The sequence below is a fragment of the Lepisma saccharinum genome, chromosome 27 (genome assembly GCF_977018435.1).
Source record: "Lepisma saccharinum chromosome 27, izLepSacc3.1, whole genome shotgun sequence".
NCBI classification, from domain to species: Eukaryota; Metazoa; Arthropoda; class Insecta; order Zygentoma; family Lepismatidae; genus Lepisma; species Lepisma saccharinum.
This window is the reverse complement of record NC_139255.1, coordinates 36,214,282-36,241,972: the sequence shown is the minus strand read 5'-3', so window position 1 is coordinate 36,241,972 and position 27,691 is coordinate 36,214,282. Positions and strand designations below refer to the sequence as shown.

The 27,691-nt window shown below is 36.7% G+C and overlaps 1 protein-coding gene across 6 annotated transcripts in view; it reads left to right on the top strand.

Annotated features, from left to right (window-relative positions):
• Positions 1-27,691, top strand: part of Piezo (piezo type mechanosensitive ion channel component) — a 289,087-nt gene that overhangs the window by 229,038 nt on the left and 32,358 nt on the right. For 5 of the 6 annotated variants that reach the window (XM_083113418.1, XM_083113417.1, XM_083113421.1 and 2 more), the window contains 9 exons: positions 127-210; positions 7,138-7,399; positions 12,975-13,141; positions 13,642-13,914; positions 17,067-17,214; positions 18,777-18,991; positions 19,330-19,488; positions 21,496-21,622; positions 23,157-23,404. In XM_083113418.1, coding sequence (XP_082969544.1) covers positions 127-210; positions 7,138-7,399; positions 12,975-13,141; positions 13,642-13,914; positions 17,067-17,214; positions 18,777-18,991; positions 19,330-19,488; positions 21,496-21,622; positions 23,157-23,404 — 1,683 coding nt within the window. The remainder of the gene's footprint in view (positions 1-126; positions 211-7,137; positions 7,400-12,974; positions 13,142-13,641; positions 13,915-17,066; positions 17,215-18,776; positions 18,992-19,329; positions 19,489-21,495; positions 21,623-23,156; positions 23,405-27,691) is intronic. The other variant, XM_083113422.1, reaches the window with a different exon arrangement.

The following is a 27,691-nucleotide window of genomic DNA, read 5'->3' as shown; positions in this document are numbered from 1 at the left end:
TGTTTGTGTGTATAAATTGTCCATTTTGTAACATGCATGTGTACCTGTATGGTGTATATGTTGGTACAGCATTGGCTGTGAACGATATGCTTTGATAAATCACGTAGCTAGTCTTTGCTTTGTTAGGCCTGATGTAGATGAGAGCAGGGTGTCTTCCAGCCTCGTACAAGTGGAGAATGATGAGGGGGACCAGTGTCTGGAGAGGAGCAGGTGAGGAACAAGATGGTCTATTAGTTAGTAGCATTGTTTCTGATGGAGAAAAGCACTCATTGTTATTGGCAAAATATCTGCACAATCATCCTTTGAGGCTGAGAGAGTACTGATACTAATGTATTGGTGTCAATTGATATCAGTAGTATTGCTATCTGGAAGAATTTGTAATTTAATTACTGATACTGACTGAAATTTTTCCAAAGTCTGGGTGCCCTGTAGGATGTTCAAATCAGGGTTCTTCAGATCTTGGAAAAGTCACAGAAAATCAAAATATGAGTGGGAAAAGTAAGGGAAATGAACACATGAGTGGGAAAGGTCAGGGAAGTCAACATATGAGTGGGAAAGGTTGGGGAAATCAACATATGAGTGGGAAAAGTTGGGGAAATCAACATATGAGTGGGAAAGGTTGGGGAAATCAACACATTAGAGAAAAAGGTAAGAAATGTTAATAAATATGAATTAAATTGTCTTGAAAATCGATGTATGAGTGAAAAAGTTAGCTGAATGAAATTATGAAAAAGTTGGGAAATTTTTAAAATACATTGAAAAATCTGAAAAAGTCAAGGAACATGAAGTGTTTATTGAACATGCTAGAATTAGAATAGGAACTTTTTTTCTTTACCTGAGTGCTTGGTGGAAGATAACTCTACAAAACTTTTTGTAGTTTTTTTTCTGTTCATTTATTTTGAACAGTGTTGAATAAACTGAATTCTTTTTTAATGTCATGTACAATTGATCATTTGAAATTTATTTACCATTAAAAGTCAATGTATAAGTCACAAATCCACACAGTGTGAAAACTGAAATTTAGTGTGCATATTTTGTTGGTTGGTGGATAGCAACACCAGTGGGTGGGAAAGCAGCACAAATGTGAGGTCACTATGTGTGAAGGTTAGTTGAGTGGAGTCAGTTGAACATTGCAATTATATTATTTGAGTATATGTGAGAACAGTATGCAGTTGTACAATATCTATGGGTCAAAGGAGAAAGTTCAGAAATAAATTATGCATGTGAATCCAGCACTTCAACAATGGGCAAATGAAAATGAACATCGAGGTGACATTGAGATTGCACCTGAGTCCACAGCTTGGTGTGTGGAGATGATCTGTGCTACCTAAGTTGCATAAGTTAGAATAATATAAAGCAGCTAGTCATACTGGTTTCTTTGCAACAGGCATGTGCAAGTTTTGTTTAGTGAGTGCTTCTCTCCCTCATAGATTCGTTTAATTTATTTTCATTTTGTTGGCTAATGCACTGTAGTGTCAAGATTTAATTGTTTTAGTTTTTCTGAGTTTATGTTAATAATGTAAAATACTGCAGAAATGGATGGACCTAATTATAAAAAGAAAATTTACTGAGTTGCCTGGCTTGAATGTACGTTGTGTCCTGTACATTCTAGAGAATATGATACAAGTAACAAGATGGTTTTTATTTTATATAATAGCTAATGTTATACAATTCCACATGAAAAGTTTTCCACAATTGTCTGCATTCTTGTCCTCATCTTATAAATGCCAAAAGATGTATGTGTATGTGACAATAACATCTTCCTTGTCAGTTTCAAACCATCCCCACCACACCTCCGCTTGACTCTTGTACAAGACCTATTATCTCAGGAATTAAAAAGGCAAATGTATATGTTGAGCATAATGTTTAGCAAACTTTGTTGAAAAGATAGTAGGCTAATCAGGACCAAAATGCTGAAAATATGCCCCTAACAGAAAAAGAACGTTGGACCTCCTGATTACAAGGCAGCAATGCTACGTTGAAGGATAAATCTCAATAAAGAGGTGCCACTTAAAATGTTGAACACACCAGTTCTGGAACATGCACCAAGGATTCAGTTGTATACTTCTATTAAAAGTAACATTATATTCCCCAGTTCTTGTTGTAACTGACAAGGGTTCCAGTTTTGAGTCTGCCGTGGGTGTCCCTTCATTTTATCTTACTTCCCAACATAGTTATGATTAGCCTAAAGATGCAGAATAGTACCATATTGTTATTATGTCTGTGGTGGTCTAGTTGGTATGGCACCTGACTACCACTAAGGAGAGAAAAAAAAGGGGGGCGAGAAGGTAAAGTGCTACCATGTGCTTTGCAGCATGCCATGAAGGCATATAGGAGTGTGGGGTTAGAGCCCCACACTTTCTTGATCACGGCTGAAGGTGGGGGTGATGTGATCAGCACCACGCCCCTGGCTGCATTTACCCCCCAGAGTTTCCTCCAGGTAACCACTTTATACGATGCTGGGTGGGTGCCGGAGCCGCTTGAACAGGTGGAAAAGATCCCTGCCGGGAATCGATCCCAGGTGTCTCGCATTGTAGTCAGATGCCCTAACGACTGAGCTGAGGAGACCTGGGTTCAATTCCCGAGATAAGTAATCTAAGGTTGGAATTTTTCTAGCCTTGCATTCCTGCATAAAGCGGCTCTGGGGTTAATCCAGCCTTAAATAAACAGGTACCTGGGGAGTCAAGGCAGCTAGAGCATGGCGCTGATCACGTCACCTCCAAAATGGCTGATATCGAGAATGTATGGGGTCCTACCTCCACATCCTCGAAATGTGCCTTCATGGTATGGTGCAATATGCAAGTGGAATTTTACCTTAACTTATTAAGTCTGTGTTTTTGCACTGAGGTTTGATTATTTGTGTGTGTGAGAGAGAGAGAGAGAGAGAAAAGGTGTGTGTGTGTAAGAAAGAGTGTGGTTTGCGCCATTGGATAATTGAGCATTTACAGGGCATATTTTGAGCCTTAACTGTATGTATGAATGGGCTTGTAGGGTTAGAATTGAGGTCACTATTCTTCGTAGGGATCAGAAGAAACGGGTTCCCGAGATTCGTATATGGAGAGCAAGCCTTGACAAGGGGTTGGAATCAGATGGTGTGAGGTACAGGAATTCCCAAATTACACCTTGTTAATGATTTTGCATGAATCGCTCTCATCAACTTTTATATATGTTGTATTTTATGTGCATAATGTGTTTGTGTTAAGTGTAATGCCTGAAGTGATTTGTCTGCTTTCGTGCGTGTTCATTGTATAAAGTATTTATTTCATGGTTTCTATGGATAATATTTTTTGTCTTGTATTGTTGTAATACCTTGAGTATTTAAATGTGCTATGTATGTGAAACTCTTACATTTTTCATTCCCAGATTTTTTTTTGGTAAAAAAAATATTAAATATTTCAGAAACATTCATGTACATAACTTTTCATGGTTTCTGCCATTTTTTAGCTTCAGGAGCTGTGTGAAATTTGTTACATTTTGAATAGTTTTTCATGTATGTATTTTTTCTCTTTTGTAGGAAATAGGTGTAAATACTAAGCACTTCAAAAACCTCTGGCATAAGGATAGAATGGATGTGGGGTTTTTTAAAAATAATTTTTTTAATTAGGAAAATTAGGCAAACTTGTGTTAAATAGGTATTTTCAGTAATAAAACTTTCATTTTTCATCATTTTTACACTAAAAAGTTACTGAAAATAGAGTTTTGTACACTTCACATTGTGGCACAATTACTCTATTATGCCTTGCACTACAGAATACATTTTATTTACTATTTAAAAACATGAACAGCTGTTTCCTTTTTATTTCAAGTGGTCGCTTTTCACAAACTTATTCATATAGTCAGGCCCAGTGGGGTTAAAAGAAACTAGTACTTCGAACTACATATTGTGTTACGTACCCGCACATGTAAACCTTATGGCAAATGATTGAAATAAGGAATCATAGATGGCAGCACGCGTAGGAAAAATATTAGGATCGCAGATTATAGTAACAATGCACAAGCAAATTGAATGAAAGCATTTGGGAGAAATGAAATTAATTGTGCTTACATAAATTTATGAACTGAGATAAACAATGTAGATGGATACAGGCAAGATAAGGAAATGATTGACACGTGCAGCATATGTGATTATATGTAAAGATTAATGAAGTTTAAAGGCGATTACAATTTTTTTTCTCTACCGTCTTAGTGGGAAGGAGTTTTCCCACTAAATCTTTTTGGTTGTTCTTCCCAGTGTGGTGCCAACTCATTGGCGGCCCCCAAGCACTTCCGTTGTGGCACATCTATTGCAGACCCGGATCGAGGTCGAGCACGGGACAGGCAGTGCCCTTCGATTAACCCCTTTTACTGCTTGTATTAGGCTATTGCGCAGCAAAATATTGATTCAATATTGATTCGAATTATTGATGTATCTTTGATAAAGCCCAAAAAGAAGGGAAACATAGCAGGGAAGATACCGGAATCAATCCAATGTTTAATAAATGAAGGAATTTGGATATTGGTGCCTTGGTAAATAAGAGATATATTTACTAGAAGAAAAAATATATGAAAGGCATATGATTTCATCGATAGAAGAAGAAGTTTATAGAAGAATAAGTATATTGATTAATAGAAGAAATCTACTAATGAATGGAAGAATAAGTATATTGATTAGTAGAAGAAGAAGAAGACTATCGACTAGTAGAAGAAGAAGCCTAACCAATTAATACAAGAAGTCTATTAACCAATTGATAGAACAAGAAGCCTCTTAACCAATATATATAGAAGAGGAGGACGTCTTTCACATATCCATAAAGAAGAAGAGGGAGCCTATTAGCAGACGAAAGAAGAAACTTGTTAGCCAAATAGATGAAGTCCATCACATATCCAGAAGGAAGAAGAAGAAACCTTCCAGTAAATGAAATATGTTTAATAAAGATATATGTGACCAAGAAACAAAGCTTTAAATACAATCGTGTATATAAATTTAATGTAATATGAAAATCAAGAATGTATGGGTGCATTGTACCTTTCGTAGTAGGTTAAACAAGTTGTTTCCTTTGTTTCCTTTCTCCTTCTAAAATAAGTTATCAATCAGTTTTAGTTGCCCTGAGAATCTTATGTTTTACCCTGGCCTAACGCAGACTGGTGCTACCCTCTCCGGGACGTGGCAATTGTGCCCAATCAGATTGTACTATTAACACAAATAAACAATCCACGATCTTGTTTCTGATTCAGCACAATATGTACTTTAAATTCTGGTGTCTTCTAACTTCACTGGGTCTGATGATAGAAACAAGTAATTTATGAAATGCTGCAACTTGTAATGTACTCTTGATGTTTTTCAAATAGTAAATAAAATTTGTGATTTTTGTCCATGTTTTATTGACAACAGAACCTAATAATATTTGAATGATCATTACAAGTCAACAATTTACAGTAATGCATTCAGAAGACTATTTTAAATATTATTTGATAGTCTTCACATGTACACAGATTGTTCAAAATCTACCAGTAACAGGTGGCAAAGTAAAAAATAAGTAAGGTTCGTGGTAAAATCCGACTTGCCTTGTAGCCAGAGAACTGGCTGCAAGATAAGTCAGACTTTTCTATGATTGTTCTAGCATGTGACGTAAAGAGATTTTTCTAAATTCAATAAAGATATGCTTTTGCTATTCACACACTATGTAGGTTCATTAGTATCAGCACTTGTAAGGGAAAATATTAGCTGGGGAATATTTGGTCGAGCCTTGGGGTTAGCTGGGGGGATTTTCCTTTTTTCCTTTATCATGGTGAGAATGACCTGCAACCTCCCTCACTGTGAGCACTGATTAGTATTTATTAATATTCTGCTTGCTCTCATTGAAGGAAAAAAGCACCATTTGTGTTGTATTAATATAGGAAAAAGAAAGGAGAGCAAGTTAGGTACATTCTGAGCAATGGCAATGTAACATGCAGTTTTGCTAATCGCATCATGGTTACATCATATCAAGTAATTTTTCATATCCTCTGATATCAGGATTCTAAACCTTGTACATTATGTCAGCACAACTCTACTTTGAATACAATAATTTCTCATAAAACGTGTTGCTAGTCATGCATGGAAAAAATATGTCTACAAGAACTTATAATTCAAAGCAGTTATATACGTATATTGGAATAGTTCATAATGCAAGTTAACATTAATATTAAGTTGAACTTCATGTCTGACACCTTAGTTGCTGAAAATATGCTTCATTATTTATTGTCCATCTTCTGAGACTTTTAACTACAAGGGCAGGGGCATAAGTCGCGGCAACTATTTTCTTTTTCGTGAGAATGCAGGACCCACACGAAAAATTGAATTATACAAATGGAAGTTGACATTTTATGAAATTGAACAAAGCAGGTCATGTTTGCCAGAGGAAGTGCCAAAAAGATCGTTTTACATGTGTGTATTAGTCACAAGGCAGCATTGTCAGTTCAAAAACAAATTAGGTGCTAACATAGCACCCTATGAACCATAAAAGTAGTTCCCAAGAGCATCCACAACACGCTGCCAACGATGTGGGAGGTGTCAAATACTATCCACCTCATCAGGTGAGAGTTGGGACATCTCATGTTTCACGGCGATGGCAGCATGTTGCGGATGATCTGGGAGACTACTTTGAAGGTTCATAGGGTGCTTTGTTTCAGTATTTTGTTTTTGTACTGATGACAATGTTGCCTTGTGACTAATACAACAATTTTTAAAAAGTTTATTGGATGGAGGCACTTCCCTACCAACCTCTGGTACACATGACCAACCTTGTTCAATTCCATAAAGTGCCCTTTTCCATTTGTATATTCCGAATTTTTGTGCCTGTCCTTCATCATCACGGAAAAAAAAAAAATTGACATGACTTATGCCCCAACCCTCGTACATACATAATTTGAAAAGTATTTTTCGTACTCGGAAAATATTTTGAAATTGAAGGACTAGTGAAAACTCAGATGTAACTTTTTTTTGGCTTTTTCCCTCTAGCTTTTGTTCTTTCAGAATTGTCAAGTGGGTGCTTTTTCTTATTTATAATAACTGTATATAAATCAATGTAACAGTACAAGTTTCTTTCTTTCTCAAATATTGCAACAGTAATTTGTAGAGTTTTTTTTTAAACCTTCTCTTTCTTGGGGGGTTTTCAGCCCTGCTGTGATGTCTGTGGACGAGCTGGATGAGAAGGACTTTTCGGTCGACCATGCCCCTCTGCTGTGCTTCATCAGAGCCATCTGGTATGCTGTCATTTCACACTCGGAGCTTGTCTGCTATTTCATGGTGTTCCTGCATCAGATAAAGTCTGCAAGCATATTGTCCTTGCCACTTCCACTTATGGTTTTCCTGTGGGGCTCGTTGTCCGTTCCACGTCCTTCCAAGACTTTCTGGGTCACCATCATAGCCTACACTGAGGTAAATGATTATCCATAGGTGTTGAAATATAGTCCTATTTAATTATTATTATTTCTTTTTTTTAAATAGAACTTATACCAATTTCCACTATTACCAATAGAGTCATTCATGCGAAATCAACACAACCTCCAACCTGACCATCTCCGATTTTCATGAAATTCGGGGATTTGAAACTATGCATGGAACTTAGTAACTATGAAAATTTTTAGTCTCGTGCGTCTCGTAATTGTTAAATTATTCAAGGTCAAAGTTAGCAAAAATTGCCCTTTTTGAGCCCACTTAGCTATACTAAATGTGCTGTAACTCCGCCACTATTTCGCCTAGAAAGCTCAAATAAAGCTTATTGTACAGGAAATTGAACAAGCTTTCCAGTGATATATAACAAGCCTACCTTTGGATAAAAATAAAATATTGTCACGTGACCTTGACTTTTGACCTTGGATATCTCAAAACATGTCATCACCAAAAATCGTGAAAAAAATATATTTGGTCCCTCATGCCATACTCTAAAACATATCAAAAAATCATTCTGGGACTGCCATGGGATCAGAAGATACAAAATAATATGTGTAACTATGTGACTGATAAAAGCCTCATAACATGAACTATGACGAGTCAAAAGTCCTTTAACACCCCCCTACAAAATGTAAAAGAGTTATCCTGGTCATGAAAGAAATAGGTTAGGCACAGGGAGATCTCTAGCTGTGTGTGTCAAGCGCAGGTTCGGCATATTGTTGACTGCCATATTGAATTCAACGCAAACATTTCAAAGGAAAGTGGGTGATGTGAAATATCAAATCAGGCTAGAATTCCACGAGAAATGAAGCGGCGAAGGTTTTTCCAAAGTATATTTAACCAGCAAAAAATTATTAGTGAATGCTTGTAATCATTTTCTCCTTTTCGAGGTGTTAAAAACAAAGTATTAAGAATGCCTAACGTGTCAGGAACTCGGCGAGATCATGCTGACATCTTGGGACAGAAAGAAGTATACGTACCATTGCATATGATTTTAATCAGCAACATTCACCAAATACTTGAATAGTGGAGAATATTGAGAAAAGTATCTCAAACGATTACGTGACACTTCCTTTAGAATAAAAAATTCTTCAGTGACGATGCTAATTTTTATGTTCCTGGTGAAGTTAATAAAAATTATACGCAATACCTGTGATTTGATAATCTACAGTAGACAGATCCCAGCCGAATGGATATTGCTGGTAAGCTAATGATGTGGTATAGTGTATGGAGAACTGGAATGGTTGGTCCATATTCAACAACGAAACCTTAAATGGTGAGGGCTTCTTGGATGTGTTATGTTAAGTGAACAGGTTTTTCATCCTTGCTTACGGGGTATGGCACTTTTCCAGAGTTTTTAAACAGGACAATGTGTGAAGACACTATGTGAACATTCTTCATGGTAAATTTCTAGGTAAATTGATGGGCAGATGGGGATCTATTAAAAGGCCTGCACATTCCCCAGATCTAACATCTTAGGAGGACTTTTACTTTCAGAAACATTTGAAGAGAATGGTGAATGCACTAAAAGTCCCTGATATTGACCATCTGAGAGAAGGCATAGTTGCTGCTTGCGATGTTGTTGCACCTGCTACATTGCCAAATGTTCTATGTGAGAGTGACACGTCAACGACTGTGCTCATAGGAATATTGACAACACTATAATGTGCATATATCGTAAGTGAAAGATAGGCGTATAATGTTTTGCTGCCAAAAAATAAGTTGGGAAAACCTTCGCTGCTTCATTTCTCGTGAAATTCTAGCCTGATTTGATATTTCACATCACCCATATTCCTTTGAAATGTTTACGTTGAATTCAATATGGCGGTCAACAATATGCCGAACCTGCGCTTGACACACACAGCTAGAGATCTCCCTGTGCCTAACCTATTTCTTTCATGACCAGGATAACTTCTTTACATTTTGTAGGGGGTGTTAAAGGACTTTTGACTCGTCATAGTTCATGTAATGAGGCTTTTATCAGTCACATAGTTAAACATATTATTTTGTATCTTCTGATCCCATGGCAGTCCCAGAATGATTTTTTGATATGTTTTAGAGTATGGCATGAGGGACCAAATATTTTTTTTTCACGACTTTTAGTGATGACATGTTTTGAGATATTCAAGGTCAAAAGTCAAGGTCACGTGACAAAATTATATTGTTATCGAAAGGTGGGCTTGTTATATCTCACTGGAAAGCTTGTTCAATTTCCCGTACAATAAGCTTGATTTGAGCTTTCTAGGCGAAATAGTGGCGGAGTTACAGCACATTTAGTATAGCTAAGCGGGCTCAAAAAGGGCAATTTCTGCTAACTTTGACCTTGAATAATTTAACAATTACAAGACGCACGAGACTAAAAATTTTCATAGTTACTAAGTTCCATGCATAGTTTCAACTCCCCAAATTTCATGAAAATCGGAGATGGTCAGGTTGGAAATTGCACATATCTGTGTTGATTTGGCATGGAATGACTCAATACTTGAACATCATAACAATTTCAGAATATGTATAAATAGAGCTGAGCAAAATACCACTTTAAAGTGATACCAAGACTTGGAAATTGAAACAACTGACCATAGTTCATAATATTTATAGTTTTAAAATGTAAGTTTTCCATTCGAGCTTAGCCACAGGAATCTAACAAAGTTGCATTTTAAATTAATCCGAATTTCACATGAGATAATCATTAAATCACAAAATCCATTTCTCGCCACAATGATGATGTGAAATTAATTAAAGTTGTGTATTTGTTTCTTTATATATATGCAATTTCCATAATATTGTTGTATGCAATTTTTGCAGACACTGGAACACAGCTGAACTATGGAAATGTCAGCTCATATTAGTGATTAAAATTCCAGCTTACACTTTCCAATATCAATATCACTTGTATCAGCCAATATTGATATATTAATAACAGTATCATCTCAACCATAATTAATATAGAGGCATCGACTTGCAATTACACCACATCAATCTGCTATAGTTTTACTTTGAAATATTTGATGAAATGCTTAATAGATAATTCGTTCAAATAGCTGTCATTTAATTCACTTTTGCTACACAATGTTGGTACAAAGTTAAATAAAATTATACATTTTGCAACATTTTTACACACTCCGGAAAAGTATTTGCCAGGTATAAGTGATAAAATTTGAACTGGTACTTTCCAATGCTGGTATCACTGATAGTTGCTGTGGTCTAGTTAGTAGGGCATCTGACTGCCATGCAGGAGACCCAGGTTCGATTCCCAAGATGGGTGATCTAAGGTTGAAATTTTCTGGCCTTGTCCCCACATAAAGTGGGTCTGGTGCTCACCCAGCCTCAAATCAATGGGTACCTAGAGGCAACCCTAAGAGGGAGACAGTGGCGTGGCGTGACTTTTTCAAAAGTGTTACCGGTTACCTTTGATCTGGATTTTTGTTCATTTTGTTCTTTTTTTTGCTATCCGCTCAGTGATTTATTTAGCCACAATCACTTCTAGAAAGAACTACCACTCATGAGAGAGTTAACGCAAAAATCCAGTGAATAGTAGTCGAGCCTTGTCAACCATCTCTGTTTCTTTGCAAAGAGGTGGAAAGGGGAAGAAGAGCCACATATTCGGGTCAGCTTGACGTTTCTGTGTTGAGCAGACGACAGAATTCCCCTCCTCCAGCAGTGGGAGGAAAGTCCAGATGTACGTACTACTGTTGCCAACTTAGTTTCTGGAGCAAGGTTGTCCAAATCAGAAATCGCATCAAGTACTTATCTTTTTGTCTATTACGTAAACGGTTTCAGTTGTAGTTAAATCCAGCTTTGGCTCTTGTTGCTTCAGAGAAATAGTATCCCCGTTTTAGGTGGGATTTAGCTCTTTTCTGGAAATCCAATGTGACAACACTTGCTGATTTGGTAGGCTGCAGTGGCAACAGGGCCCCTAAACACGGGCCCTACCCCGATAGCACACTTGCCTCCTCAAGTCTTTCCCTGCTGTTCCCTTGCATCGGCGCCCTTTCCTCCTGTTGCCTCTTGAGGGTAGCGGAACGGCCTGTCTCTTCACTTTTGTCGGCTGCAGAAAAAAATGTCCTCTGCAATATACACTCAACTCGGTTAACTTATTTAACAATGTTATTTTATTAAGAAAAAACTTTTTAATTTCTTTACATTTTTCTGTTAATTGCGGTAACACCGGTTATATGCACGCCACGCCTCTGGAGGGAGGGATAAAGGTGGCTGGAGCATGGTGCTGATCACCTTCAAAATGGCATAGCTCGCAAATGTGTGGGGTCCTACCCCCACATCCCCTGAAATGCACCTTCATGGCACAGTGCTATGTGCACGGGGAACTTGACCTTTTCAGAAAACAGAAAAGAAAGTAAGAAGCTATGGATTTTTCTTTCGTTCTCCACGTTAGGAAGCAACTGATGCCGAAAAATGTTAGCAATTTCTCATAACGTATGTTGGCACCCAAGTAGCTGAATAGTTAGTGCTACCACCATTGCTGTATGCAGTCCCAGGTTCTATCCCCAGTGAGAGCCTCCAAAATCTGATATTTACCCAGTATCTAGAAAGCAGCAGCAGTGGACATGCACCAACCAATGAAAAGCCACTTGACAGGCTTTTACCCTGAAAGGGCTGTTGTACCACAGAGACGAACATGTATGAGGGCATGCTGAAAAGTAATGCCTCCTATTTTTTTGTGACGGTGTAAAGACATTTTGGATTTTGAACAACCATGCATTGTACTCTTCAGACTTTCCCCCTTCTCCATTCCAAGTTTCAAACTTCTATCACCAGAGGTTGCTGAACTAGAGTGAAGAAAATGGCAGCATGTAACCATACTATGTCGGTGTACCTGAAACTGCGTGTAGTGACCAAGTTTCTAACAGCAGAAAATGTGTCCCCCAATTGACATTCATTAGAGAATGAAGGCTTTTTATGGCAATGAATGTGTAACATCAGTTTAGTTTTAATTTTTATCCAAGAAGGAAAAGAGAATAAAGCTGCATGGAAACTAAAACAGAATTTTCTCAGTCCGTTTGCTTTGATATTGTCATTTGCAGAACATTCTTACCTGACAGACGGAAGATTATTGCAAGATAAGACATCCTGAGGTTGATTAGGTAAATTTGAAATACTCATACAATTAACAATTTTTCGTAGATTACTGTATTCCCTAACATTTGTGGCTTATGCTTGTAGATGTATATCCTAGCCTGAGTATGTGAAATGGCAAATATAAACTCCGCACCTTCATTAAATGTATATATATACCGTTCAGTTGGAATTAATTAGAATTTTTGGGTACACTGGAATCGTACAGACCTTTTATATTGTCAATGCATTTGTGTGCGAGCGTGTGTGTGTGTGTGTTGGGGGTTGGGGTGTGAGGTGGTAATGCCTAAGGCTTAAATAGAGAAAGCATCTGCTTGTACCCTTGAATTTTTGGAAAGTTCGCCTTGAAAACCAGGAATTATACTTGAATTTTATCATCGCTCTAGAGTGGCCACCTTGATAATATGTAACATATTTAATATACTGAATGAGGTTCTGGGTAACTTAATTTGTTTTCATTTCCTAGGTGATGGTGATAATCAAGTGCCTCTTCCAGTTTGATTCCCTTCCTTGGAATCAGCAAGCCACTCCAGATAACTTCCCCTTCTTCCCCCCTCGCATAATAGGAGTAGAGAGAAAGAAGAACTATGCAGACTTTGATCTAGCCCTGCTCATGATTGTGTTCTTCCACAGGTAAGGATTGTTAAAATACTTAGAACGCTAAGCGTGTACCTGATTTCTAGATTTTATATTAATGTTCCGTACATGAAATGAAATAACTCATTTTGTGACAAGTTCAACTTTATTTCCTCATGCATGTGCTGCTGAAAGCACTTTGGAATGTATTATATTATAAAATATCTTTGTTGTTCAGTTCATTCATGCATGATTAACCTGATTAGTAAAAGTTTAACCAAGTTTGTTTTCAGATCGACTTTATGCATAGATTGGCTAATTGGGACTGGATTTAAAATAGAATTCTCCATCCCAGATGCCTTAACACACAATAATGAAAGTAATAAGTTGCTAGAATAAGAAGAGCAGTGCAGAAAATTATTTCCACACAATATAAACCATTCGTTGTACAACAAAATGTCAAATACAGACACACTGGTTAGTTTGGTACAGTGGTAAAAAAATCAAGCTATGAATGTTGTAAATATATTGAGAACCTTTTGTATTTTCACCTGTAGATTTATGATGAAATCCCTTGGATTGTGGAAAACGTTGGAACCAATGAAACTGGATTCCTCTGATGAACAGAAGGTTGAGTCCACGGTGCCTCCAATTTCCCACGTCTCTGAAAAAACTCATTCCAGGCAGCCCTCTGCTGTGTCATCAGGGAGCTCCTCTCGTCAGGTGTCCAGTATATCAGAGGACGAAGCAGAAGCAGCTCCACCTTATGTAATCCTTCAGAAAAGGGTGAAGCACACATTACAAAATCTTCCCGACGTAACAAGATTGGCGTAAGTTAACATAAATTATCCAAATATCGGTGACAATGGTTCTTTTTTAGCATGCAATGTTAATTGGAACTTTCTCGTTATCTAGTGCTTCAAGGGCTTCTTCTCTTGGCTTTTGATGAATAATTTACTTTGATTAGTGGTGGGGATGAAACTTATGTCAGACTTGAGATTTTACTACAAGTCCAGTGCGCTAACCAACTACTACACAACTACTACTACTAATAATAATAATATACTTGCAATGATTTCATGATATTCAAAAATATTTATTCAACCTCCATGGTAGAGTGTGACAGCACCAGGAGTCCCAGATCCGAATCCTGGCCTGAACATGGGTGTTCTATGTGAGTATCCCTTTACCAATTTCATCATATCATCACTCACCCTCATCATCACGATTACCCTTAAAGGTAGGGCTGTATTTAGGATCTGTAGTCCCCTAGGCTGAACCTGTGGTGCAGGCCCTTCAGGGGGGAAATTTTTTGAAAATGATATTTCAATTGAAAATAATATTTTAATTTTAAAAATAACGTGTTGTAATTTTAAGTAAACATGTTAGGCAAATGTAAGATAAAAAGAAAAGGAATGTAACAAACAATCAAGTTTTACTTACATTTAATTCAAATACAGTACTTTTCCGAACAATCAGACTTAAAATGAAAGTGTCAAATAATCTTAGGGGCTAATTGGTTTGCGCCTACACTTCGTACTATTGAAGCTACTTATAGTATCTTCATAACTTAGTTGTGTTAAAATATCACTTTCAATGCTAAGCAAAACCAAAACGTCAAGCCTGTCTTCTAACATGGAGGTTCGAAGCCTGTTTTTGATCAACTTCAGTTTTGAAGATGACCTTTCTCCACTGTTGTTTGTGACCATAAGGGACAGGTACATTCTTAGAGTGACCTCGATATTAGGAAAACAATCTTTGACTTTTTTCTAGGAGGAGTTTATGCATCAACCTCTCCTGACTCATGACCTTTTTCCTTTTTCTCATCATCTTTTTGATACTCGTGTGGTAAAAAGCCTTGAACTGAATCAGTTAATTTCCCAATTGATCGTCTAAGTTATTGCTATATGTTTCTACTAAGTTTTGAGCTGCTGCAATTATCTCTTCATTAGTAAGTGTATCTAACTTGTTGAGAAACCCGTGTATCAGCTAGTTTGTATGCCTCAAGCCTCTGCCGCAATGAAGATTCAAATTGATCTATAACAGGAAGGAAACTCTGGGTTTGAAATTTTTCTGATGGGGTCAGCTCAACTTCTGGTGCTTGGACACAGTCAAGAGGTGCCAAATGCACGTTTATTTTGTGCTTGCGCTGTGTTTCACTTTCACTCTCATACTCGGTGCAATCATCTAACTCAGCAGCTTTCACCTCGTATTCTTCAAAGCTATCCCATTTTGTTCCTATGAAGCTTGTTAGCGATGTCAGTGCTGAGGCGGCTGTGTTCACGTCCAATCTAGGGTTCTGCAGAGTTTCACTAGTTTTGTTACTTGTCCCAAGATATCATCCCAAAAATGCTGTGTAGAGCCCCGTTTCCATTTATGCAAACTTAGAGCAGTAACACGTGATTGTCCTGAATCTTCTTTGTGCACGGGGGAACACTTTACCTTTTACTTTACCTTTACCTTCTTTGTCCTCTGAAATTTCAAAAAGTGCATTTTTTATTTCTTTATAGCCTCACAAGAGGGCTTTTGTAGCATCTACTCAGCATGACCAACTTGTTGTTGTCCTTTTTGGCACAAGAATGGGTTTTTCAGTTTCTGCTTTTTCAAGGAATCGGTTAGAACTTTATATCTGTTAGTTGAAGCTGTAAAACATACATAAAGTGCTTCCAAAAAGTCAAAAAAGCTTACAGCACTCCACTCAAGAGTTCAGCCGAATTAGCCCACACAACACACAAAATAACTGCATCGATGTATTTTATGTTTATAAGCACCACAGTACTAAAACAAAGACATTTTTTATTTTAGTCTATTCAAAATTAAAGTTTTTAAAGTTGTTGTTTTTTTGTGGTGCAGGCCCATAGGCTGCAGCCTAGATAGCGTACGTGTAAATGCAGCCCTGCTTAAAGGACAGAAAAGTGATGCTAAATAACAAAAATCAATCAATCACTTCGCAGAGAAAACCTGGAAAGTGTTTAAGTAAAACTATTCTCTCCTTGAATAAGAATTGCTTAAAGTAGTTTCGCATGTTTAGTGTGGCATGCATTAAGTTGTATTAATAAAAATGAGCAGGTGCTCTTGATCATGTACTCAAGAGTAGCTGAGCAGGTGCTGAAGAAGTGAGTGTGCTCCAATTTTGTATAAATAAAGTTATGCCTCACATACACTTGCGTGCAAAGAAATAGACCCACCTCACACTTTTGACAAAATGTTTACATTTCCTTCCAACCGTTTGGAGGCGCTAGTGAACTCTGCATTCGCCTAAAAAAAGTCAGCGGCCAGGACAGAAACAGGAAATAAAAGTTCAACATTATGTGTGAGGTAGGTCTATTTCTTTGCATGCAAGTTAGTTTCCAACTTCTAACATATGACCTGGTAACATAGATGCATGCAGCAGACCAATGCTCACGCATGTGTGTGTATATATAAACACATGGATGTTTTTTTAAGAATGTGCTCTATATTTATACCAAGATGTGAGCAGGTTATCGGCTGTTTTATTCATACAAAATGGAGAAACTACTCCAAGAATTAGAAGTAAGTAGGTGCTCAGTTTTATTTATTCTTCTTTCCCTCTCATAATATTTAGAACAATTAAGTTGGCATATGTAGACATATTACATGTCAGTGCATTTAATAGATCCATAAACTTTTGTACGGTTATTTTCCCCACTGATGTTCTAGTTATATACAGTATGTTCGAGTAGTCCCCATACTCCTACTTGTATGTATCCTGTTGCAACTGTATTAAAAATTGGTTGGTATTCAGTTGCTTACGAATGATTTTATTTTCGTGGTTGGCATCGCTGCTCACTCAAATTCATATGCCAGTTGTCACACCATGGCTGATGTGAGCAGACATAGCTGATAAATGGCTAGTGGTATGTATGTGAGTGCATGGGGTGAACAATGTACTGTAACTGTATGTTATGATAAATAAATATGTCATGGGGTAATGTGTATTATCTTCATATTGCCTTTTCAGGATGCAGAAATACATTTCGGCCATCAAGACCTTTTTTGATCAACTTCTAGATCCAAGTTCCCGCGTGACGACCGATGTGTATGCATACATGTTCATGTGTGACTTTGTCAATTTCATGGTTGTCTTGGTTGGATTTCCTGCATTTGGAGTAAGTGATTTGTTCTGCTTACCTTTTGCTTATGTAGAAACTAGAAATATTTACTGATACCAATGAAGTACTGAGAGAATTCCAGTTCTTACAACTGATGTTATACCAGTATAAAATATCAATAATTTAATAAAGGTCTCCACTATGGCATTGTGATAATATTGTAGCCTTGTCAAGGGGTTCCGGGTTCAATACTCGGTGGAGGCACAAGTGGTTTGGATCCCACTTTAAACTGTAGGTCCAGTCCCAATTAATAAAGAACACAAATGGTTTATTCACTTCATTAATATATAACTTTTATTTTACCTTAGAAAAAGAAACTACATATTAGAAATGTATATATAAAGCCGATGTACATGTAATAATTTTTTTTATTTATAACAGCCATCTTTGTGACTAGGCACAGAGATTGACTCTAAATTGTGGTATGATAGGTTCCACATTTAAGTCCTGGCTTAACCCTTTATGTGGCTAATTTCCGGCCATCGGACCTCATTCACAGTGGCTAATTTTCTAGTGGGTGACACGAACGTGTGGAATTGTTTCATGATATTGTTTCAAATGTACATGGTCTACGCTAGAAAACAAAATGGAATGAAACAGCAAGGATTACAGGTTTCAAAGACTGTATTCAACTAATAACGCACATTGGTATGCATAATAGTGGGTAGTTTCTATATCTAATGAATGGTATACATAATAATTTGTTTATAATGTATCTCACACATGGTTGTACAATAGTATCTAATAATTGAGACTCTGAAAAATATTGTTTGTTTTCTGGTTTATGTGCAATGCCCTGAAGAATAAAAATCCCAAGCAAAGTATTTATATCCTCCAATGTTGTATCAGTCCACTTGTGAACTCTAGATTGTTCCTTCAAATTAGGATGCGATGCAATATATTCTTGAGCATACAAGTTAGTTTGATCAGCCATCATGCAGCATAAATTATCATCAAAGAAACACACGAAATAACTACTTACATCATTCTGTACAAGTGGTACATTTACACCACTGTTTCCTGTAAGTGGAAACTGATTACGAGCTGTACTGGTGCATACAAGTAATTGTGATGTAGATTGTTGCACTGGCAGTACAGATCCACTGGTAAATCATAGGAATATCAGACAAAGAAATTTATCAGTACTTGAGGTGGATCAATATGAAATATTTGCCCCAAGGAAGGGGAATCATGGTAATTTTTTCCCAAGGGGGAGGGGACAAACGAGGCAATTTTCTCCAATGACAGTGTTGCCACCTCAAACACACCTTGCGTGGAAAGTTATCATGTTCCTGTAACCCCTTCTGATAATTAACATAAATTACTGTGTCCGAAATGAAATTATATGTGTGAAATGTGTAATTTTAGGTTGACATAAATTTTCCATATCCTTGCTCCCCCCCTCCCCCCCCCCCCCCCGCACTTTCCAGACATCCAAGGATACTAATAAACCAGTTATCATACCATACTGCTACAGTACTGAATAATCAATCCTATCCCTACGATATATGTATTATTGTATGAGCTAATAATCAGTTTCATCTCTAATTTTTGAACAGGCTCAGCAAGGCGATGGTGGTGTTGCTGCATATTTAGAAGAAAACAAAGTTCCTGTCCCGTTTTTAGTAATGCTGATTCTCCAGTTTGGTCTGATTGTGGTGGACCGAGCACTTTACCTGAGGAAGTATATTTTAGGGAAGATAATTTTCCAAGTGGGTCTCATTGTGGGTGTCCACATATGGATGTTCTTCATTCTGCCAGGAGTTACAGAAAGGTTAGAGCTTTGGATTGAAATGTGACTGTGCTTGCTTACTCTGATTTCACTAATATTTAAAAAATATGTTGCTTTGAATTTATTATTCTAGTTTGCTCATTATCAATACAATATTAGTTTGTCAAGTCTGTGGTGGTCTTAAAATGAGTATTTTACACATTTTGGCCTCCATATTCCCCAAGCTTTTTAGGTTTTAAATCATATATTGTTGACCATCAAACAGGGGCAATTATATACAGTACAAAACAAGAAAAGTTTTTTTTGTGTGTACTAATTTGCATAAACTAGTTTTTTCTCCATTTCCTATGGCATTAACGTACTTTTTCTCTATTTACTAGACAATTCAATGCAGCTATGCCCCCTCAGATATGGTATGTGGTGAAGTGTGTGTATCTTTTGCTCTCTGCATACCAGATTCGAAGTGGCTATCCTACACGAATTCTTGGAAATTTTGTATGCAAGAAATACAACTACTTAAATCTGTTCTTATTCAAAGGGTAAGTAGGGGAACATCTTGAACTTGGGGCTCTGGAATTTCCTATTTTAATAAGCCAGAAATGTAGAAAGTACACAATATGAAAGTGAGAAGCACTTGCATGTTTAATCCTAGATTCCTGAGTCGAATTTGTATAAATCTGAAATTATTTTATTGGTGGTTTAAAGGCTAGATTAAATTCTAGATATAAATGTTTAATATACAACAGCAATTTTTAAGCAGAAAATATCCATTGCAGTGAGTAAGATTTGGAGACCTAATCTCCAGTGCACATATTAATGCTGGAAATCAAGATGAAGAAGATTAATATTGAATGTATTGGATTGATGCAGAAGTTCGTAGTGTTTTTCACAATAGACCTACAAAACTTAAACCTAAAGCATGTGGTATACTAAACCTTACGCATGGAAATCAAATGTTGCAAAACTCTGACAGAAGAATATGTCGGAAGTGTTCTTTTTTTTCCACTTCACAGTTATTGATTGATTTGGTGTTTTAAGTCCACTTTATGCACAGTAAGGCTAATCGGGACTGGACCTACAGTTTAAAGTGGAATCTGAACCACTATGTGCCTCCACCGGGTATCGAACCCAGGATCCCTTGATTACAAGGCGACGACGCTCGCTACCACTGCGCCACCGGGTAGGCCACTTGACAGTTATTGTTCTTTAGCCTACCAATACCTTCAAATCTGCAAAAATGCAATGCGTATTCACAAGTACAACAATGCCACTCCAGATGATGAACGTTAGATGATAAACAAACTCCTAGCACCACAGTTTTGCGATACGAAACAGAAACACTACGAGCTTAGGCATCAACAAACCAGTATAATAGAGGAAAATGTAAAATCGGGGTCCCACTGTAGTATTTTTTTCTTAAGTCTGGTTTTCCTTACATTTTGTTTTCCAACTCTCCTAACATTAGATCACAACACTGTACTTTAGCTGTAGAAACTTCCTTGCAGCAAAACTATAAGATCTGGAGGAGTCTTTAAAAATAATTCATCACTCTCTTGCATGTCAACAAAACTCCATGGTGAAATGGTCCTTTTGAGGGTGAAGGCTGTCAAGTGTCTCATGTTGAGCAATGGCCAGCTATTAAATCCCATCGCCACTGTTAACAGCTTTCTAACCAACAGTCATGGATCAATATCTGAAGGTTGGGATTTCTATCAATGATCAAACTCACGCCAAAAGAGCTTCTCATGAATATGTCCATTACATTTCTATGGAATTCTATTTCAGAACACATAATGAGAAGTGGAAACTTCTTTTTTCAAGTTCTAATTGCATCAAATTATTTTCATGGTCATGGTCATCTTCTTCTTCTTTTAGTGATAACAGCAGTTGTCCAAGAATATAGAGGGAGAAATGTTGGAGATATTGTGCTAAAGATGCACCATAAATGATACAGTGTTACCTGAAATATCTCCTAGAATAGGTTCTTACCTGTCTCCAGGAAAAGAATGAAATGCATAGCACACAATAAAAGTTCATGCCATTGCCTATTTTAAACCTTCCTCCATATCCCTTGACAATGCAATTGAGAAAACAATGAACTGTCAAACTTTTATTATTATTTTATTGTGTAGGGTGTATTTTGTTCTATTTTATTAGACATTTAATCATGGACGTGCTCGACTGGTAGTAAGAAAATTATAGTAATTGTGTATTCACATCAATGTAATTTGTCCATTCTTTTCCTCCAGTTACTACATGCCTCCTCAATGTCATAGTGGTAATGTTATCACCTTGTAAACAAGGGGTCCCAGGTTTATTACCTGGTTGAGGCACATAGTGATTTGGATCATATGATAAACTGTAGGTCCAGCCTCAATTAGCACGTTTATGCTTAAAATGGACTTAAGAAACAAAAACTCATACAGTTACTAGTTAAAATAGTTTTCATGTTCTTGTTGTCTCTCACCTTTAAATATTTAATTAGATATTGCTGAACAATGTAATGAAAGAATATGATTTCTAATGTTGTCTTGTGTTTCTTGTAGCTTCATGGGTGTCCCCTTGCTGTTTGATATGAGAACCTTAATGGATTGGATTTGGACTGATACCAGCATGACACTTTCCGATTGGCTCAAGCTAGAAGACATTTTTGCTCATATATTTCAATTAAAGGTATGTTTATTTGCTGTTTGTATAATGTGCAACAGCTGCAATACACAGATATGAAGTGTTGTTTTTTTTTTTTTTTAGCCCTAAAGTACCCATGCAGGGTGGCTACTCACTGGGAATTCCGGGAATTATGCGTGAATTATTGGCTCTGGGAATTATGCGTGAATTCTGCTTAAACTTTTCCCCATAGATGTGAAAAATTGCAACTTTTTAGAATCCCAATTCCATTTAATTTATACATATTTATTAACGCCATGAGGCAAGATATTCACAGTTTATCCTTTATTTATCGAGGAAGGAAAAGAGAAGAAAGCTGTGTGGAAAATAAAACAGAATTATCTCACTCCGTTTGCTTTGTTAGTGTCTTTTGCAGAACAATCTGTCTGACAGACCGGAAGATTATTGAAAGATAAAATTTCTTGAAGTTGATTAGTTAAATGTGAGTTTGAAGTTCTTATACAAATAACAATTTTCGTAGATTGGTATATGAAGTAACATTTGTGACTTGTGTTTTTAAATATAATTCTAATCTGAGTATGTGAAACGGAAAATGTAATCTCCACACCTTGAATTAAATACATATATATACACCGTTCAATTGAATTGAATTATAATTTTTGGATATATTGGAATTGCACAGACCCCTTATATTGTTAATATATTTTTGTGGGTGGTGATAGATGGTAGTACGTAAGTTTGAAATAGAGAAAACACCTGCTCTTTACCATTGAATTTTTGGAAAGTTTGCCTTGAAATCCAGGAATTATACTTGAATTTTATCGTGGTCCTAGAGTGGCAATTTCCAGTCTTACCTTTCAAGGCATTAAAGGTTTTTCAGTCTGGTCAATATTCTGCTCATCTTTTCCCAGCAGTACATCTCCACTGTTAAGCATGTTGAGTGGTGTTAGAAAAGGTTTCAGGTTAGAGTCCTGAGTTGGGCATACAGTGTTCATTTGTGAGTATCCCTTGATCGTATTCATGTAATCAGCATTTCATCCTCATTGTGATTATTCAAGGTGACAAAAAATCAATGGAAAGTAAGAAAAATCCAAAATACAGATAACATTGCTGATTGGATATATCTAGGACTCTCACATAACTGACTGCTTAGCAGGAGCAATTTGGGTTTGATCTCCAGTGAAAGCAAGAAATTTTGGTGTTGACCCAGCATCATAAGGACAATTGGGTGTGCTACTTGAGATATAAGTAGTGGATTCAATAAAATCTGTGGTGGTGTGCCTTGTACCCTGTCCATGTTTTATCCAATTATGCATCACATGGCAAACCATGGAGTTTAGCAATTCTAAATTTGGACCATTGGCTCCTGCATAACCAAATGGTTAACGTTCTTGCCTTTTGTTGGAACCCCACAAATTTTGACATTGGCCCAATGTTGTTGGAAAAACTTTCATATCAATCCATTCCTGTATTTAGATAGGAATCATTAAGGTATTCAGCAGAGTATATGTAATGATTTTGATTACCATACATATTGTATTGTATAAAGAAGTCAATTCTGCCATCTTTTATTTTCCAGTGCCAACGTAGAGCAGAAAAGGAGTACCCCCAGGCACGAGGCGAACCAAAGAGGACATTGGTGAAGTATGGAATGGGAGGTGGATTCCTCTTTGCTATCATAGCAGTCCTCTGGTTCCCACTTGTGTTTTTCGCACTTGGTGGCACCGTGGGACAACCGAATGTCCCTTACGACGTCTCCTTCGAATTGACTATTGGAGCATATCAACCAGTGTTCCGGATATCAGTTCAAAACAATTCCATATTTAGGTAAGACAATGCTCTTGTGCACTTTCTCCAGTTTGTCTTGAAATATCAGGAGTTTCTCGTAAGATATTCAGGTTTCTCAGTAATACTTGTTCATCCGAGCTTTTTGTGCAGCCATGAATATTCTTATTATATTCAGTTTATTATTGATATAGGGCAATAAAGGCATATTTCCACAGTTTTGAATAAACTATATTAATCTGAATGTCATGCAGTGCTTTCAAGTTTCCATGCTAACATTTACTAAGTTAAAACATTACTCAGTGGAATAGTAGTTTCTACATAAAACTCCCTATATAATCTGGAAAAAATGAGAATTGTTTAGGGAAAATGTAAATGTACACCATGTAAAATGAATTTCTAACATATATCTTCGTAAGTTCTTTTTTCAGAGAAAAAGATTCATGATGAATTATTATTGTGTGTTATTCATCATGAAATGTATACTTTTTATACATACAGGGTTATTCAAAATGATGGATACACTTTCATTAATGTATATTTCCTTGAATCTGTACATTGAATATGAATAATATACATACAAGAGAGAGGGGAAGGTCTAAAGTTTCGAATACTACCGCTAGAGCGCAGTTGCGTAACCAACCACTCGAGTGCGCATGCTTTTGCCACCAAGGACCCTTCAGTTCAGTTCCCAGTAAGATGGCCACCATGCAGCACAAGGTTTTCTGCATTCTTGAGTTCGGCAAAACTGAATTGGCAACAGCAGTGCAGCAAGCGTTCCGTCTTCGATTCGGCATAGAACCACCAATTAGGAGGAGCATATACCGTTGGTTTAACCAATTTCAGCAAACTGGATGTCTTTGCAAAGGAAAAAGCACAGGCCGACCACGTGTGTCAGAGGAGGATGTGAGACGAATTGAAGGCAGTTTTGTGCGCAGTCCTAGAAAGCCAACTAATGCAGCTAGCAGAGAACTTGGAATACCTCAAGCAACTGTATGGCAAGTTTTGAAACGCCGTTTCTCAATGAAGCCCTCCCTCACCGATGGATAGGTCGCATAGGAAATGAAAACCTGGCTCTTCTGTCGTGGCCCCTGAGATCTCCTGATCTCACACCATGTGACTTTTTCCTCTGGGGGTATGTCAAACAAGCCGTGTACGTACCACCTCTACCACAAACTCTGGGCAACATGCAGAACCGTATCACAGCTGCAGTGAACTCAGTTACACAAGAGATGTTTCTTCGTGTGTGGAATGAGTTCGGCTACCGCTTAGATGTTTGCCGAGCAGCAGGCGGCGGCCATATTGAACATCTGTAACCTCTATTGTAAGATTGTAAACTTTAGACTTTCCTCTCTCTCTTGTATGTATATTATTAATATGTAATGTATATTCAAGGAAATATACATGAACGAAAGTGTATCCATCATTTTGAATAACCCTGTATTGTTGATTGGTTAGAAGTCACCAATACCAATGATCGATATTCACCAATCTGATATAAGATTGCAAATATTCTATGAATAACCTGAATAGTTTATGTACCTTCATTACTCTTTGTAATCAGGTGACGGCAAAGGTATTGCCTTAGAAAGTGGTACTGCATATTAAGGCATTTACTTTACAAAACAAGGGTACGAGTATATGGCACTATATTCATATAAAGGATAAGTAAGTGGCAGAATTTTCCACTAAATTATACTACTTATGAAATTATCAGATAAGTAAAATTATCACTAGTGTTAGAAATACAGGGATGTCTACATCAGCTGATTCAGATCAGAGGCGCAACCACAAATTCTTGTCTGGGGCGCAAGTACCAGGATAAACTTAACAATAATAATAATAATAATAATAATAATAATAATAACAATAAAAATGACATCATTATTAATATTATTATTTCTAGTGGTGGTAGTAGTAATAGTATCCAAGACATTATTATTCTCATAAATTACGCAAAAGAGGGGTAGAATTTTGTGCTGAGGCATTTGTTTGGAACAAATTATTTATTCCAAACAAATATTGTTTCAACTCGTTCAATTTCACATTAGCTAATAATGGAAAATAAGCACACAAACTGTGTTTTTGAATGGCAGAAAATGAATGATAAATACATTCCGAAGATAATTATTTTTGTACATATAACATGTATAACTTTCATGTACAAGATATGTGTTACACATATGCAACATAGAACGACATAAAATAAGAAAATACATATGCAACATGCTAACACTAAATTATATATGTATTCAAATTGTATTGAATACATATATACAATACATATTATTTAAATACATTACATTACAGAAAACAATCATATTGCGAGCAAAGCGAGCAAGAAAATTCTTAGATCTAATTTTTGCAATTGAAAACAATATTGATTTAAAGGGTGCAAATAATTTCATGGGGCGCCATGACATTCTCTCTTGCACAACTTTTTTCATTTAAATTGCTCGGCATCCATGGCAGACTCCCACCGCCCCCATAGCTACGGCTCTGAACTTGACGATACTGAGAAAAGCTTTCAAGCAAAGTGAGCAAGGAAAGTTTACTAAAATGTATTTTTATTTGCATAAAATTTGAAATACGGGGGTCGGGGGCAATTGCTCTTCTGTGCCCCCTGCATGTACCTTTGGTCGTCAACATTGCCCCCCCCAGATAGGTTTTTAACCTATTTTTTTCCTTTACAGGTATGTAAGAAATAATAAGTTATGTCAGCATTTCATTAAAAAATGCAACAACTGATGAAGTTTTATAGTACCTGAAAAAAACCTATTTTGCTTGTTAGAACCTATTTTAGGTTTATGCTCCTAAATCAAACCATTTTTTTAGGTTTTTATATATTTTTAAAGGTTTTACAGGATTTTTATGCCACACAGAGGCATTTGCTTTGTTTGGTCACGAAAAAATTCAATGACGAACGTGTTTGAAACGTACTCTCTGTCGAATTCCCTTCCTTCAAGTCCATGGTGATTTTTCAAAGCTCTGAACAAATCAAAATGTCTAGTGCCACTGTTATCTGTACAATCCAAAGTGTGGTCTTACCCACTTTCACGTCACTTCAGCGCTTTGTGGCATTCACACCTTGCCAACTAACATTTTAGCATTGAAGTTTGCACCACTGACTATGTTTTTGTTGAAAGATTATTCGCAGCATATAAGATGATCCTCACAAACAAAATTGCAGAGTTTGACTGTGGATAACAATAAAAACGACTGTTGCCTAACTATGCGGTGCAGAGTGGATTTTAATAGCAAATTTCCAATGGTAAGTTCTGCCATCGCCGTAGGGTTAGGCAACACACATAACATTTTGCAAGATAGTGCATATTTCAGGATATAGGTGTCCCATTTTCATTGCTGGTGACTAGCATCAGTATTTTTCAGGAAATTTGAACTATTTTAAGTTTTCTTGAACCTACTTTTGGGTTTTTTGAGCCTAACTTAAGATTTTTATGACCTATTTCAGGATTTTTAGAACCTATTTTAGGTTTTTTTTAACCCATTTTAGGATTTTTAGAGGCTATTTTAGGAACCTAAAAGCACACTTTTTAGAACCTAAAAATCCGAGGTCTAGTTATCATGCTAAAGTATATCCGGCACAACTGTTTTTCTTTACTTGCCACCACAGGCTGAACTTCACCCATGAATGATGAATTTCTAATTCTCAATGCATAGTTATTGTAATTTTATAAATTAACTTTTTACATTCCTTGTTCAAGAAAAATGAGAGAAACAATTTGGTCTCATGAAGTTTACTTTGTGTGACCTCTCACATAAAAAATCTAGTTTTTTAAACTTTTGAAAATCCATGGAAATATTTATTTTTTTGAAATTCCATGGAAATATTTATTTCTTGGATTAATTTTTCAAGCTATCTCATTGCTCCCCCCTTGGCTATTTAGCCATAATACTAAATAACGGGATTTTTATTTCTATCAACTGTCAAAATAACAAGGTTTTTGCTTTTCTGTTATTTGAAATGAACTGTGCCAATTTTCCAAGGGTGGAGGACGGGGGGCAACTGACCATTTTAACCCCCATCCCTTCATGATGTGCATTGTATTATCTAAGCACCAGAGATAAACTTATGTGATTTATTTTTTCATTTAAAAGTCATTCTTCCTTCCTGTACATAAAGTGGACTTAATACCTCAATTCAAAATATTCTGTCAGACACTATGAAGCCAGAGAATCTTGAGAGGTTTTCCTAGCATTTCACATAAGTGAAGGTTAGGAATGAGCTAGTAGATGGAGATTATTAATTGGTATAATAAGTATAGTTTTTTACCAAATTTGGGATTTTATTCAGCATTGTAACACTGA